General features: G+C 49.6%; 1 protein-coding gene across 1 annotated transcript in view; it reads left to right on the forward strand.

Annotated features, from left to right (window-relative positions):
- Window positions 1-12,696, forward strand: part of RNF213 (ring finger protein 213) — a 148,406-nt gene that overhangs the window by 133,068 nt on the left and 2,642 nt on the right. Inside the window, exons 52-64 of the mRNA XM_011933207.1 lie at window positions 747-841; window positions 1,932-2,088; window positions 2,669-2,849; window positions 4,095-4,186; window positions 4,800-5,051; window positions 6,173-6,305; window positions 6,670-6,753; window positions 7,415-7,595; window positions 7,856-8,057; window positions 9,498-9,575; window positions 10,138-10,332; window positions 10,791-10,880; window positions 10,975-11,153. Coding sequence (XP_011788597.1) covers window positions 747-841; window positions 1,932-2,088; window positions 2,669-2,849; window positions 4,095-4,186; window positions 4,800-5,051; window positions 6,173-6,305; window positions 6,670-6,753; window positions 7,415-7,595; window positions 7,856-8,057; window positions 9,498-9,575; window positions 10,138-10,332; window positions 10,791-10,880; window positions 10,975-11,153 — 1,919 coding nt within the window. The remainder of the gene's footprint in view (window positions 1-746; window positions 842-1,931; window positions 2,089-2,668; window positions 2,850-4,094; window positions 4,187-4,799; window positions 5,052-6,172; window positions 6,306-6,669; window positions 6,754-7,414; window positions 7,596-7,855; window positions 8,058-9,497; window positions 9,576-10,137; window positions 10,333-10,790; window positions 10,881-10,974; window positions 11,154-12,696) is intronic.

Raw genomic sequence — 12,696 nt, forward strand, 5'->3', positions numbered from 1 at the left:
GACTTTTTTAAATAAAAAAGTCCAAGCCAGGTGTGGTAGGTCACGCCTGTAATCTCAGCACTTCAGGAGGCTGAGGCAGGTGGATTGCTAGAGCCCAGGAGTTTGAGACCGGCCTGGGCAACACATTGAAACCCTGTCTCTACAAAAAACACAAAGCATCAGCAGGGCATGGTGGTGCATGCATGCATGCATGTGGTCCCGGCTAGTTGGGAGGCTAAGGTAGGAGGATTGCTTGAGCCTGAGGAGGTCAAGGCTGTAGTGAGCCGTGATGGTGCCACTGCACTCCAGCCTGGAGGACAGAGCGAGGCTCCGTCTCATAAAAATAAATATATGAAAAAGTCCAAATGGATATAAGGAAGTTAGTTTGGAAGCTATTCTAGTATTCTTGGTATTAGATCATGAAGTGCTATAGGCTAGTGTGATAGATGGAGGAATAGAAAAAGTGCTGAATATGAGAAAGGAAGGTTGAATTTTATGTATTTGTCACTCTGGGAATAAAGCTTAAATTGTCCCACTTATTTAAAAAAAAAAAAACAGTTCCAATTTGCCCATGTGCAACATTAGTGAGTACCTACCCCGTCCCCATGGGCTCTCCACCCACCCGAAACAAGCACACACTGGAACAGACAATCCAAGGGTGCTCACGTTCGCCAGTGATAAGGAGGTGTTCATTTGCATGATGGCGTTTGTGCATAAAATGGCACTGCTCCAGAAGTGGTTCCGAGTGCCCTCTGTCTTCACCGCAGTGTGGCAGGCCGATGGAACAGAGCACCTGCATTGACTGCCATGCGCCAATTGGAGGCATTAATCACAGACCTCAGGACGGCTTTAACCTGGTCAGGTATGTGGGTCAGGATTGTATTTCCTAAGTACTCAAACCTTGGGGCGTTGGGCTGTTTTTATTCCAGTTGATAAAGTGATACTCAAGATAGTACTAATTACTCCAGTACACGTGGACCTGTGTCATACTGAAGAGCAATGCCAAAGTCCCAGCAGTCACACAGCAGGGAGGCCTCTGATCTGGTGTTGGCTCCCTGGGCCCTGAAATGCAAACCAGGCTACACATTCATACCTGTTAATGTGAATACAGATGCCTTCCTTTTGGGCCTTGGGTGCAGCCTCTGTAGAAATATGCATGACATAAACAGATGATCTAATTCACGGGGACATCTATGTCTGCAGGACCAAAACCTGGGCATCCGTCTATCTCAGCAAATGCCGTCTCACTTGCCAGCAATCTTAGCTTTCTCCATTTTTTACTTTTTGAGAAAAATGAAAGAGACATAGTCTCATGAAATAGCAGACTTCAGAATCCAGACACAAACCCGATCCCACAACCCCATGCTGGGATGAGTGTGGTTCTAACCGCTCCTTTCAGAGAGTGAGCGGGACCTGAATGGAGGCTTCACATTCTGACTGTTCCCTGCAGTCACAGCTTCAGAAACTATCACAGTGTCCTCCAACTTCTAATAGTTTTGCCACTGAAAGTATCTGTCACACTGCATCTCCTGTCTGCTGGACTTTGGATCCTAGTTTTTCCTTTGGGGAAATGAGAACAATATGGACACCCATAGGATGCCGACTGTCCTCCCGCTCTAGCTGTTCTTAGCGCAACCACTCCTCTCCCGACAAAGACTTCAGTGGAAAAGACGGGTCCAGGCCTGCATCCTAACACCCTGCCCGGGGATCAGCATCAATACCACACAAGCGCAGCCACTTGGCGCTGAGAACGTGGTGGGGTCTGGTCCGCCGGACAGGCGAGTCTGTCGTGAGAGAGATTCTTAGGAACATGGTCCAGGCTTAATGGAACAGCAAGTACTTCTGACATAACTCTCTTCTCAGCTGTGAGCCTCACTCTGAGTGCTGAGAATGTGCAGCGTGCCGAAGTGGCCAGCCTCAGCCTCTACCCTGTGTTCTCTCATTCTTTCCAGCAACAGCACAGACAGAACACAGACCGGCCATGTGCTAGGCGACCCGCAGCAGAGAGACGTGGTGACGTGTGACCGAGGGCTGCCCCCAGTGGTCTTCATCCTTATCCGGCTACTCACTCACTTGGCTCTGCTTCTGGGAGCTTCCCAGAGTTCCCAGGTATAACCCCGTGCTGCCAAATGATGTACTGAGTTACTCTAGGAAGAACCTGCTTTCGCTGCTTCCCGGGAAGTCCTTTTGTCTCAAGTCCTAGCTGCCGTCTATGCATTTTGAAGCTCATTAGTCTACAAATATCCAGGTTACACATCTCCATGTTTCCCCTGTGGCACATGACGGTATATGGGGGAACCACGCCCCAGATTCTATAAAATCCATGTCAAATTAACCCTGTGTGTCTTCGGTCCACACCTGGGAGTAGAGAGGCTGTGACTTCTTCATTATTTTCCCTGTGTCTTCATTGTAGCTCTAGGGAAGAAAGAACACACTGCATAACCAAGATGGCCAACAGTACAGTCTGAGGGTTCTTTATCTCACTGTAGTAACAGAAAAGCCAGCGGCTGCTCCGCTTGCTAGCCTTCCTTTCACCTGTCTGAATCACGCGTGGATCACTCCGCAGTTTTCATCTTAGAAACCGCCTTCCGCCTCTATGCTGGTGCTCCACTCCCCATGGCCTCTACAGGCTCACCATCTTCTCTCCAAACCAGATCCCGCTAAATGCTCTGTTCCGCTGCCCCCACAGGCTCTGATAAACATCATTAAGCCTCCAGTGAGGGATCCCAAAGGCTTTCTGCAGCAGCACATCCTGAAGGACCTGGAGCTGTTGACCAAGATGCTGGGACACAGCGCCGACGAGACCATCAGTGTGGTCCACCTCATCTTGCGCAGGCTTCTCCAAGAGCAGCACCAGCTCTCTGGCAACAGTGAGGAAAGGGGCAGGGGCAGGGGCTGGGCGGGGATCACACAGCACAACGACAGCAGAAGCAGGCTTGCTCTCTTGCGGGCCACCCCACACGCAGCCAGTCTGAGCTCTGTCTGTGCTGTTGCTGGAGACAATGAGAGAACACACAGAGAAAATCGTGTCTAGGGAAGGCGATGCCTGGAGCTGAAAAACGGAAGCACTTTGCTTGCCCAGAGGCTTGAAGGAGCTGCTCTGTTCTCTCCATTCACCCCTGCCTGGCTAGGACCTGCAGTATTCGGGAGCGTCTGCACACAAGTGTTCAGTGTGCATATATGGGGAGTCTTCAGTGCTGAAGTCAGCCCCGTAGGCCATTCCCCTGCCACGCTGGGAGCACGTGTTGTCCACACAGAGCATGTGTGTCAAAGGATCGGTCACCACCACAGTTGTGTGCTGATTAAATGTTTATATGTCCACAGTTATGTAAAAAAAAGAAAGCCATAAAATATTGTATTCACCGAGCTAATTTTCTATTTTAAAAATTTAAATTCATAAAGAGAAGGTCTGTAAGACAACTTAGTAAAATGGTTATCTGTGAGTGGTGGAATTAAAAGTGATTTTCTTTTGCTAATCTGCAGAAATCACAATTACCACTGTGAGGACAATATTAATTTAAAATAACAACAATAATAGCAACAAGAAGTACTGCCCCATGACAAGAAAATCTGCTCCCACCTCAGCTACTTCTTTGCCCGAAACTGGCCTTCCTATTTATTTTCCATTTTGAACAATCTGATTTTATTTTAAGCCTCTTACTCTGGTGGGATTTCAGCGAGGTGAGCGCACCCACAGTCACACCGATGAAATGACAGAATCCTGGAAGCAGGCGGAGGGTTCCCGCAGCACTCCGCATCTGTGTGGTCTGCCTCAGGGCTTGGGTGGCAGTAGCTGAGATGGCTGGAGGTAGCCCGGCCACTGTTACCATGCCCTGGGTTTTGGAGCTTAAGTTCTGTTCTTGCAGTAATTTTTTTCAAAATGGTTCTAAGATTACAATTATGTAGGGTAGAGGAATTTTTAGAGATTGACGTTATCTTCAAAAGGTCATTAAGTTGATGGTAACAGCAGGAACTATTTCAAAATACTTAATTTAGAAATCTATTACCTCAAAATGAGTGTTATTTCTATTAAACACTTATTTAGTGTTTATTATACGCAGACTGCTGTGTTCTTTGTGCCTTGGGTAACCTACACATTTGGAGTTTTTTTGTAGGGTTTTTAAATTTTGACACAAGATTGTCAACCAAAGAAATGAGGAACAACTGGGAAAAGGAAATCGCAGCTGTGATTTCTCCTGAACTGGAGGTAAGCAGTAGGTGGGGATAGCTGTGTTGCTCCTCTGACCAGAAAGGAAGGGTCCCGGCGTCTGCTGAATGCTCCTTGCCTGTTGCCCCTCATAGTTGCCTGTTGCCCCTCATAGCGATGCCAGCAAGAACCTTTGGCTGAGCCCCAGATTCTGATGCTCCCCACCTCAAGTCACTCCATCCTCCTCCTGTCCCCAAGTGCTCTTCCCTCCTGCAGCTGGTCATGAAGTCAGTCCGAGGAATTCCTGGGAATCCAGCAAGCGCAGGCAGTACTTTTCTCTCCATGCAGAATGTAATGTACAAGGCAGAGAAATAAACTATCCCATATATACCCACTAAAAATGAACTGACAATCATAGATTAATTATTCGTCTAGCAGCCAGAATGTTACTAAGAGTAATATCGATTTCGGAATCTCATTCTGTTTGGGGAGACATACATCTATAAACAAAGAACACTGAAATTAGAAGATCAAAGGGAATACCTGATTACATGCTCAGAGCAGGGGATAAATGCCCTAATATGCAGACACCCACCGGTGGAGTTACTGGGTGTTCCAATCTGTTTGTAGCAATACCTGACTTCCAGAATTCTGTTTCATTTTCTCCATCCAGCATCTAGATAAAACCCTTCCCACCATGAATATTCTCATCAGCCAAGATAAGCGTATCAGCTCTAACCCTGTGGCCAAAATAATCTATGGTGACCCAGTGACCTTCCTGCCCCACCTGCCCCAGAAAAGTGTGGTCCATTGCTCTAAGATTTGGAGCTGCAGAAAAAGAATTACAGTTGAGTACCTGCAGCACGTTGTGGAACAGAAAAATGGCAAAGAAAGAGTGCCCATCCTCTGGCATTTCCTGCAGAAGGTACGTCTGGCTCACTGTGGCTCCTTCCCTTTTTCGGTGCAGAATTCCCCAGGAGACCTGAAGGCCCTGGGCTTTTACGTAGTATAATCATTCCTAAAGACAGAACATCTTCACAGACTATTTCAATTATTTGATTTTGAATAGAATGTAGAAGACTCAGGGCTAGAGATTTTCATACATACCAAACCATACGATTGCCAGAAGCATCAAGTCACAGATGAAATACACACCCAGGCTGGGATTAGCAGTGACCTGTGGGGAAGCTGGAGGCCAGGAGAGGACCTCCCCTCATCACTCAGCCAGTCAGAAAAGGATTCAGTTCTTTCCCAGCCGCTGGGTTCCTCTCTGTCCGCAGTGCCGGAGCATGGGCAGATCAAACAAAACTCCTCCCTGCGCCCAGGCATCAAGGTGTAGATGGAAGATGGGAGTGAGTGGGTGTGCGCTGGCGGTGGTGGGGTACTGGGGAGCAGTCAAGTGTACTGGTCGCATTTGCTGGAATTAGAAATGTACTTTTCTAACTTTCATCCATTTGCAGTTTCGTTTTTTACAATAGACTGTCTAATCATTTCTCTCCATGGACTAGTATTTGCTGTCTCGCAAGGATGAAGATGATTTAGAAACTTCTGTTGGTCAGTTGAGGAGTATTAGTTCACAATGACAGGAAGGACTTCCTATCAATGCTGGGGTCTCTCTCTGAGATGCAGTTTCGCTCCATCGAAGATGCTTAGACCCTAGGTCTGCGGAAGGACACCCAGGAATAAGGCCAGCCCTCGCTGCCGAAGCTCTGGTCTCTGCTTTCAGCAGCTTCTCTCCGTACCATGGGCCCAAGGGACAGATTTCCTTCATCAGCCTTTGGTGGACGCCGCTGATGCGTCAGCTCCATAGAGCCTGGGCTCCCTCTTCTCCGTCCTCCATTTCTGACACACTGCACTGTCCATAGACTTGTGGGAAGAACGGGAGGGCCCTTTTCCCATTTTCAAGCTCCATGCTGTATCACAGGAAATGACACTGACCAGATAAAGCTACAAATACAAGTCTCCCAGCCAGTCTCAAAGTCTGTATCCCCAATAACATTTTTTAGGTAAATAAAAATTGTTACCGGGTGGTCTTCCCTTCTCCAGGAAGCAGAGCTGAGGCTGGTAAAGTTCCTGCCTGAGATTTTGGCCCTGCAAAGAGGTCTAGTGAAGCGGTTCCAGAACGTCCCGCAAGCTGAATACAGCTCCATCAGAGGCTTCCTCAGCAGCCATAGCTCAGGTGTGGCTCTGCTCTGACAAGACCAGGACTGTCCCGTGTCTGGTGGTTCGAAAGGATCACTGCATGGGGGACAGGGTGGGGAGGAGGGAGGAGGTGCTGATGGGGGCTCTACAGCCTAAGCTCTCAGCATGCGGTGAAGGGTGCCTGAACCCCAAAAACATATTAGAAGCCTTCACCAGAGCTGAAAAGCACCTCCCTCTTTAGCTCCTCAAACTTGGCTCACTGCTTCAAACAGCACCTCAGACATGCTCATGACTGCACAAAGCAGCACAGATGGGCTCTCGGCAGAGCATGTAACTAGGGTGGTTTGGCCTTGCAGGGGGGGTGCTATCATACGGTTCTTACAAAGTATTCTGTTCAACAGAGGGGCTGAGGCAGCTACTTCAGAAGAGAATCACAATCTTCCTGTCAACATGGAACAAACTGAGGAGATCACTTGAGACGAACGGTTAGTGTCCTGTCCCTCTGTACCACTAAGCATTCCAGGAGAGGCTGGTCTGAAGGCTCTTCTCATCCCTGTCAACACACAGAACTATGTTTGTTTTTTTGCTCTTGAGATGGAGTCTCACTATGTTGCCAGGCTGGAGTGCAGTGGCTCCATCTCGGCTCCCTGCAATCTCCGCCTCCTGGATTCAAGCAATTCTCCTGCCTCAGCCTCTGGAGTAGCTGGATTACAGGCACACGCCCAGCTGATTTTTTTTTTTCTGTATTTTAGTAGAGACGGGGTTTCACCATGTTGCCCAGGCTGGTCTCAAACTCCTGAGCTCAGGCAGTCCACCTGCCTCGGCCTCCCAAAGTGCTAGGATTACAAGCGTGAGCCACCACGCCCAGCCAGCACTGTGTTAATGCTTAATGTGTGTCTCTTTTTGATGGTGGTGTCTGGATAAGTAAAATAACGTGTCAGGAAAATAAACCCTCAGTCCTCTTCAGTCCCTAAATATGGCATCAAAAGGGAGCTGAAAGCATTTGAAACTCTATTAGTATACAGGGGCAGAACCGAGACCCAGCTCTCTGTGGAGCTGATGGCTTCTGCACCCCTCCGCCCCACGCCTAGATTCTGTGAGGAGTAGGAACTCCTCTCTGCTTAAGAATAACCCTGTCGTTTAAAGGTGAGATCAACCTACCCAAAGACTACTGCAGCACTGACTTGGATCTGGAGGCTGATTTTGAGATCCTCTTGCCACGCCGACGGGGCCTGGGCCTCTGTGCTACCGCTCTCGTCAGCTACTTGATTCGCCTACACAATGAAATTGTCTACGCGGTGGAAAAACTCTCCGAGGGAAACAACGGGTGTGTGCACGAGCCAACAGGAAATGGCGCCTGCTCAGCCTGGGGTCCCTAAGCCCAGTGGGCAGGCATAAGCAAGCTTCAGCCCCTTCCCTAACAGTCACTCACTCCTTCAGCCGCTCTCACCAGCGACCCACCCCATACTTGGGTATGGTTTTCCTCTGCTCCAACTGTGAGAAATCAAGTAGGAGCCAGCTCCCTGCAACGTGGAGCCCTTGGCCCGCAAGCCCGCCCCGCAAGAACGCTGTCTTTCTGCCCCTCAGCTATTCCGTGGATGCCGCCGATGTCACTGACCTGCACGTCATCAGTTACGAAGTAGAGCGGGACCTGACTCCACTGATTCTCTCCAACTGCCAGTACCAGGTGGAGCAGGGCAGACAGACCCTGCAGGAGTTCGACCTGGAGAAGATTCAGCGGCAGATCGTCAGCCGCTTCCTCCAGGGCAAGCCCCGGCTGAGCCTCAAGGTAGGGCTGACTCCCGCCACTGCTGCTCATTTGGTCGGTGTGTCTGTTGTGAACAAGCAGCCCTTGGTGTTTCTCACAAGAGGGAAGCAGCACCTCACCCCGCAGTCTGGTCTGCAGGGCTCTCCTGAGCCCTCTCCTGCAGGGCCATCTGCACCTCAGTCCCCCAAGGGACTGTTGAGGTCTTTTTTTTTTTTTGAAACAGGGTCTCACTCTTTTGCCCAGGCTGCAGGGCAGTGGTGCTGTCTTGGCTCACTGCAACCCCCCTCCACCTCTGGGCTCAAGCGATCCTCCCACCTCGGCTTCCCAAGTAGCTGAGACCACAGGTGTGCACCACCACGCCCAGCTAATTTGTGTATTTTTTGGTAGAGATGGGGCTTCACCATGTTGCCCAGCTGGTCTCGAACTCTTGGGCTTGAGGTATCCACCCACCTTGGCCTCCCAAAGTGCTGGGATTATAGGTGTGAGCCACTGCACCTAGCTGACTGTTGATGGCCTCATCATCCAGGTTTTTCTACCAGTTAATGGCACTACCACCCCCACAGCCCCTCCTCCTTCAGCCTCCATGGGTAACCTGCCAGCAGGTGCAATTAGCTGGGCCTTCTGTGTGTCCTCACCTGACTGCCAAAGCCCACACTGCAGTTAAAAGCATCCTGTAAGTTGGACTGCTAGCCACTCCTAACTGGTCCCCACCTCCAGGTTCTTCAGTCCATGGCCTAAAACCCACATCTGCCTCTCTTCTTTCTGTGCCGGATGGCCCTGCCTGGCCTCTCACGGCATGCGGGATAAAGCAGACACTGTTGTCTGATGTGGGAGGCCCTGTAGCTCGGCCTAGCCCAACCTTCCAGCCCTGCCTCCAGCCACGTAGCCCATTTCCCTGCATTGCATCCCGTGACCTCACGCACTGGAGCCACACAGCAGGCACTTTCCCATCTCTGCTCTTTCACCTGGACAGCACTTGTTCCTTCCAGCTACAGTCAAATCTACTGTACTTATGTACGGTACCACCTGCAACTGGGCCAGGAACTGTGAGAGCCCATGGCTGTTTTTAATTCATTCTCACAGCCGTGTCCTCTGGCAGAGTGATTGCCTGTGCATGGTCTGTGCCTTTAGTGACTGAATGAATAAATGAATGGGATATGCACAGATATCCCCTCCTAGCACAGGAGGTGCTAGGTTGCCCTAGCACCTCCTGTGGCGAAGCTGGCCACGATCACGTGACAATATCTTGTCATGTAACTGGCCGTGGGGGCTCGCTGGATTCCCGGTTGTGTTACTATTTCTATAGATGGTGGGTTAATGACAGAGAGGGGCGCTGTTTGCCGAGGGATACACTGGGCAGTGCGGCACTACGCTGGAGTTCCAGCTGCAGATTCTGTTTGTCATCTGATGGAAATGTCCGCAATGGATTTAATTTTAAACCTTTTTTCTTTCTCAATTTAGGGAATACCCACTCTGGTATACAGACATGACTGGAACTACGAGCATCTCTTTATGGACATCAAGAACAAAATGGCGCAGGTGATCCTGATAAACCTTATCCTCTACGTGGGGCTTTCTGCCTTCTCAGTGTGTTTTCCTCCATGTTAGGCCTACTCCAGCCTTGCCCCGGGTGTTTGCTGTGAGCCACAGTTTCTGCGGCCTCCCTGAGGACCCCAGGGTGCTCCTTAAGAGCCCAGTGCTCTTTGCAGAGGGCAAGCAAGACAGCAAATCAGCAGGTTTTCTTGTAGAGTAAAAGCAGATTGACATCTTGTGGGTTCGATTCTCAGAAATGATGTCATGGCCATGCCTGCTGAAGCGGAAAGTCCATGGAACCGGTTTGTTCCTGCTCTCTGCATGCCCGTATTGATAGGCAGACCTGTGTCTCCATGGCCTCCAGGGTTGTTTGAAGATTCACTGCCCTCATTATCTATTTCTATGGAAAGTCTGGAAAGCTGCCTGCACACAGCGCGCCCAAGTGTCACCTGTTAGAGAGCTGACCCCACACGTGGCTTGGGCAGTGAAGGGGCTCAGCTCGCTTACCAGGTGGTGAGACACCAGAAACCCAGCCCACAGACATCCCTCCCTGCTTTTCATTTCCCAGGACTCCCTCCCCAGCTCGGTCATTAGTGCCATCAGCGGACAGCTGCAGTCCTACAGCGACGCCTGTGAAGCGCTGTCCGTCGTAGAAGTCACTCTGGGGTTTCTGAGCACAGCTGGTGGGGATCCAAACATGCACCTGAATGTGTATATCCAAGACGTCCTGCGCATGGGTGATCAGACGACTCACGTGTCAAAGGTGGGTCTCACGCCGAAAAAGGAATCAGCACAGCCCCTCACCCTCGTCTCCTGCTTCCTGCAAGGGATAGGAGCATTCAGGGAGCGCCACTCTAGGCGCTCCTGAAAAGGACGAGGAGACAAGAACAACCGCTCACCCAGTCAGTCCAGCATAAACAGGACACACCAGGGACAGCAGAGACAGACACATGCTAGAAATGCCAGCAGTCTAGATAGAGCCCAAATGCGACTGAGTACATGAGGCCCCTGCAAACTGCGTGATGTGAGTGGACTCTGAGGTGCCACAGGGGGGAAGGTAGATAGGACAGAGATGGCCTTCACAAGGAGGGAGATCACATTAGTACAGGGCAGAACGAAGAGAAGAATGCCTGTGTGGAGAGCACTCAGGCTCCCTGGCGCATGGCATGAGTCGGGGTGTGAGACCTCAGCCCCCATTCAGGAATTCTGTTCCTTCTGCAGGCCTTAAACAGATGCCAGTTAAAACACACCATTGCCCTCTGGCAGTTCCTGTCTGCTCATAAGTCTGAACAGCTGCTGCGGCTGCAGAAAGTAAGTCTGGTCTCTTCCTCTCCGCCGGACAGAGGGACTGCGCTCCCTTCTCCCTGCAGGCTTTAATGCTTCATTTGCTCTTCCGTCGTTTTAGGAGCCATTTGGGGAAATCAGTTCAAGATACAAAGCAGATCTGAGCCCAGAAGATGCTAAGCTCCTTAGCACATTCCTAAATCAGATTGGCCTAGACGCCTTCCTGCTAGAGCTGCACGAAATGATAATCTTGAAACTAAAGAACCCCCAAACCGAGGGGAGCTTCAACCCTGAGTGGAGGTATGGATTTGCACACCTGTGGGGCGGGGCAGACACAATGTTCTGCTGTCTCTCCTGTGATCTTCCATAGACACAAAAGTAGTTATTTTCTTCAGCAGGATCCCATTTCCTGCTTTTTGCCATGACCAGGGCACCTTATGACTAGCTTTTTGGTTTTAATCTCTGCTGGGTTTTCTTTAAGCAAGTACACAAGTTTTTCAGACAAGAGTCTTGCTCTGTTACCCAGGCTGGAGTGTGGTGGAGCAATCTCAACTCACTGCAACCTCCGCCTCCTGGGTTCAAGCGATTTTCGTGCCTCAGCCTCCTAAGTAGCTGGGACTACAGGTGTGTACTAACATGCCTGGCTAGTTTTTATATTTTTAGTAGAGACAGAGTTTCACTATGTTGGCCAGGCTGGTCTCGAACTCCTGGCCTCAAGTGATCTGCCTGCCTCGGCCTCTCGAAGTGCTAGAATGAAAAGGCATGAGCCACCACACCCAGCCTAAAAGTCATATATTCTAATTTTCACAAGTAGACTATGTCAAAGAGAGGTACATTTTAAATCTGATACTAGGCCGGGCATGGAGGCTTACCCTGCAATCCCAGCACTTTGGGAGGCTGAGGTGGGTGGATCACCTGAGGTCAGGAGTTCAAGACCAGCCTGGCCAACACGGTGAAAACACAAAAATTAGCCGGGCGTGGTGGCATACCCCTGTAGTCCCACCTACTCAGGAGGCTGAGGCAGGAGAATTGCTTTAACCTGGGAGATGGAGATTGCAGTGAGCTGAGATCGCACCACTGTACTCCACAATCCAGCCTGGGCAACAGAGGGAGACTTCATCTCAAAAAAAAAAGAATAGAAAAAGCTATACCAATGTATAAAGAGTGTATGAGAATACTCAACATTGGATATTATCCATGTTTTACAATGTTGCCAATCTAATGGCCAAAATGCTATCTCATTTTCACTTGTATTTCCCCATTAACCGTGAGGCTGAACACGTTTTTTATATTCATCACCCATTTGTATATCATCCTCTGAATTGCCTTTATTTATTTTTCATTTTTTGAGACAGTGTTTCACCCTCACCCAGGCTGGAGTGCAATGGCACAATCTCAGCTCACTGCAACCTCTGCCTTTTGGAATCAATCGATTCTTCTGCCTCAGCCTCCCTAGTAGCTGGGATTACAGGTGCCAACCACCATGCCCAGCTAATTTTTTGTATTTTAGTATAGAGACGGGCTTTCTCCATGTTGGCCAGGCTGGTCTCGAACTCCTGACCTCAAGTGATCCACCAACTTTGGCCACCACACCCAGCCTAAATTACCTCTTAGTATTTTTATTTTTCTTTTGCGCTTTGTCTCCATAATGGTTGTAAGAGCTGTCTGCATAAAACAGGGGTTCATCTTCTATGCCGTGTGCCACAGTGCTCTATCTCAGCCTTTCATTTTATGAAATCAAATCTCACACAATTTTCCTCTATAAAGGGTCTCTATACGAAAACACTTACTAGGATCTTCCTTATCTCCGGATTATAAACTAGCCTCTCATTTTCTTTTTTTT

This window comes from Colobus angolensis, unplaced genomic scaffold (assembly GCF_000951035.1).
Source record: "Colobus angolensis palliatus isolate OR3802 unplaced genomic scaffold, Cang.pa_1.0 Scaffold1, whole genome shotgun sequence".
NCBI lineage: Eukaryota > Metazoa > Chordata > Mammalia > Primates > Cercopithecidae > Colobus > Colobus angolensis.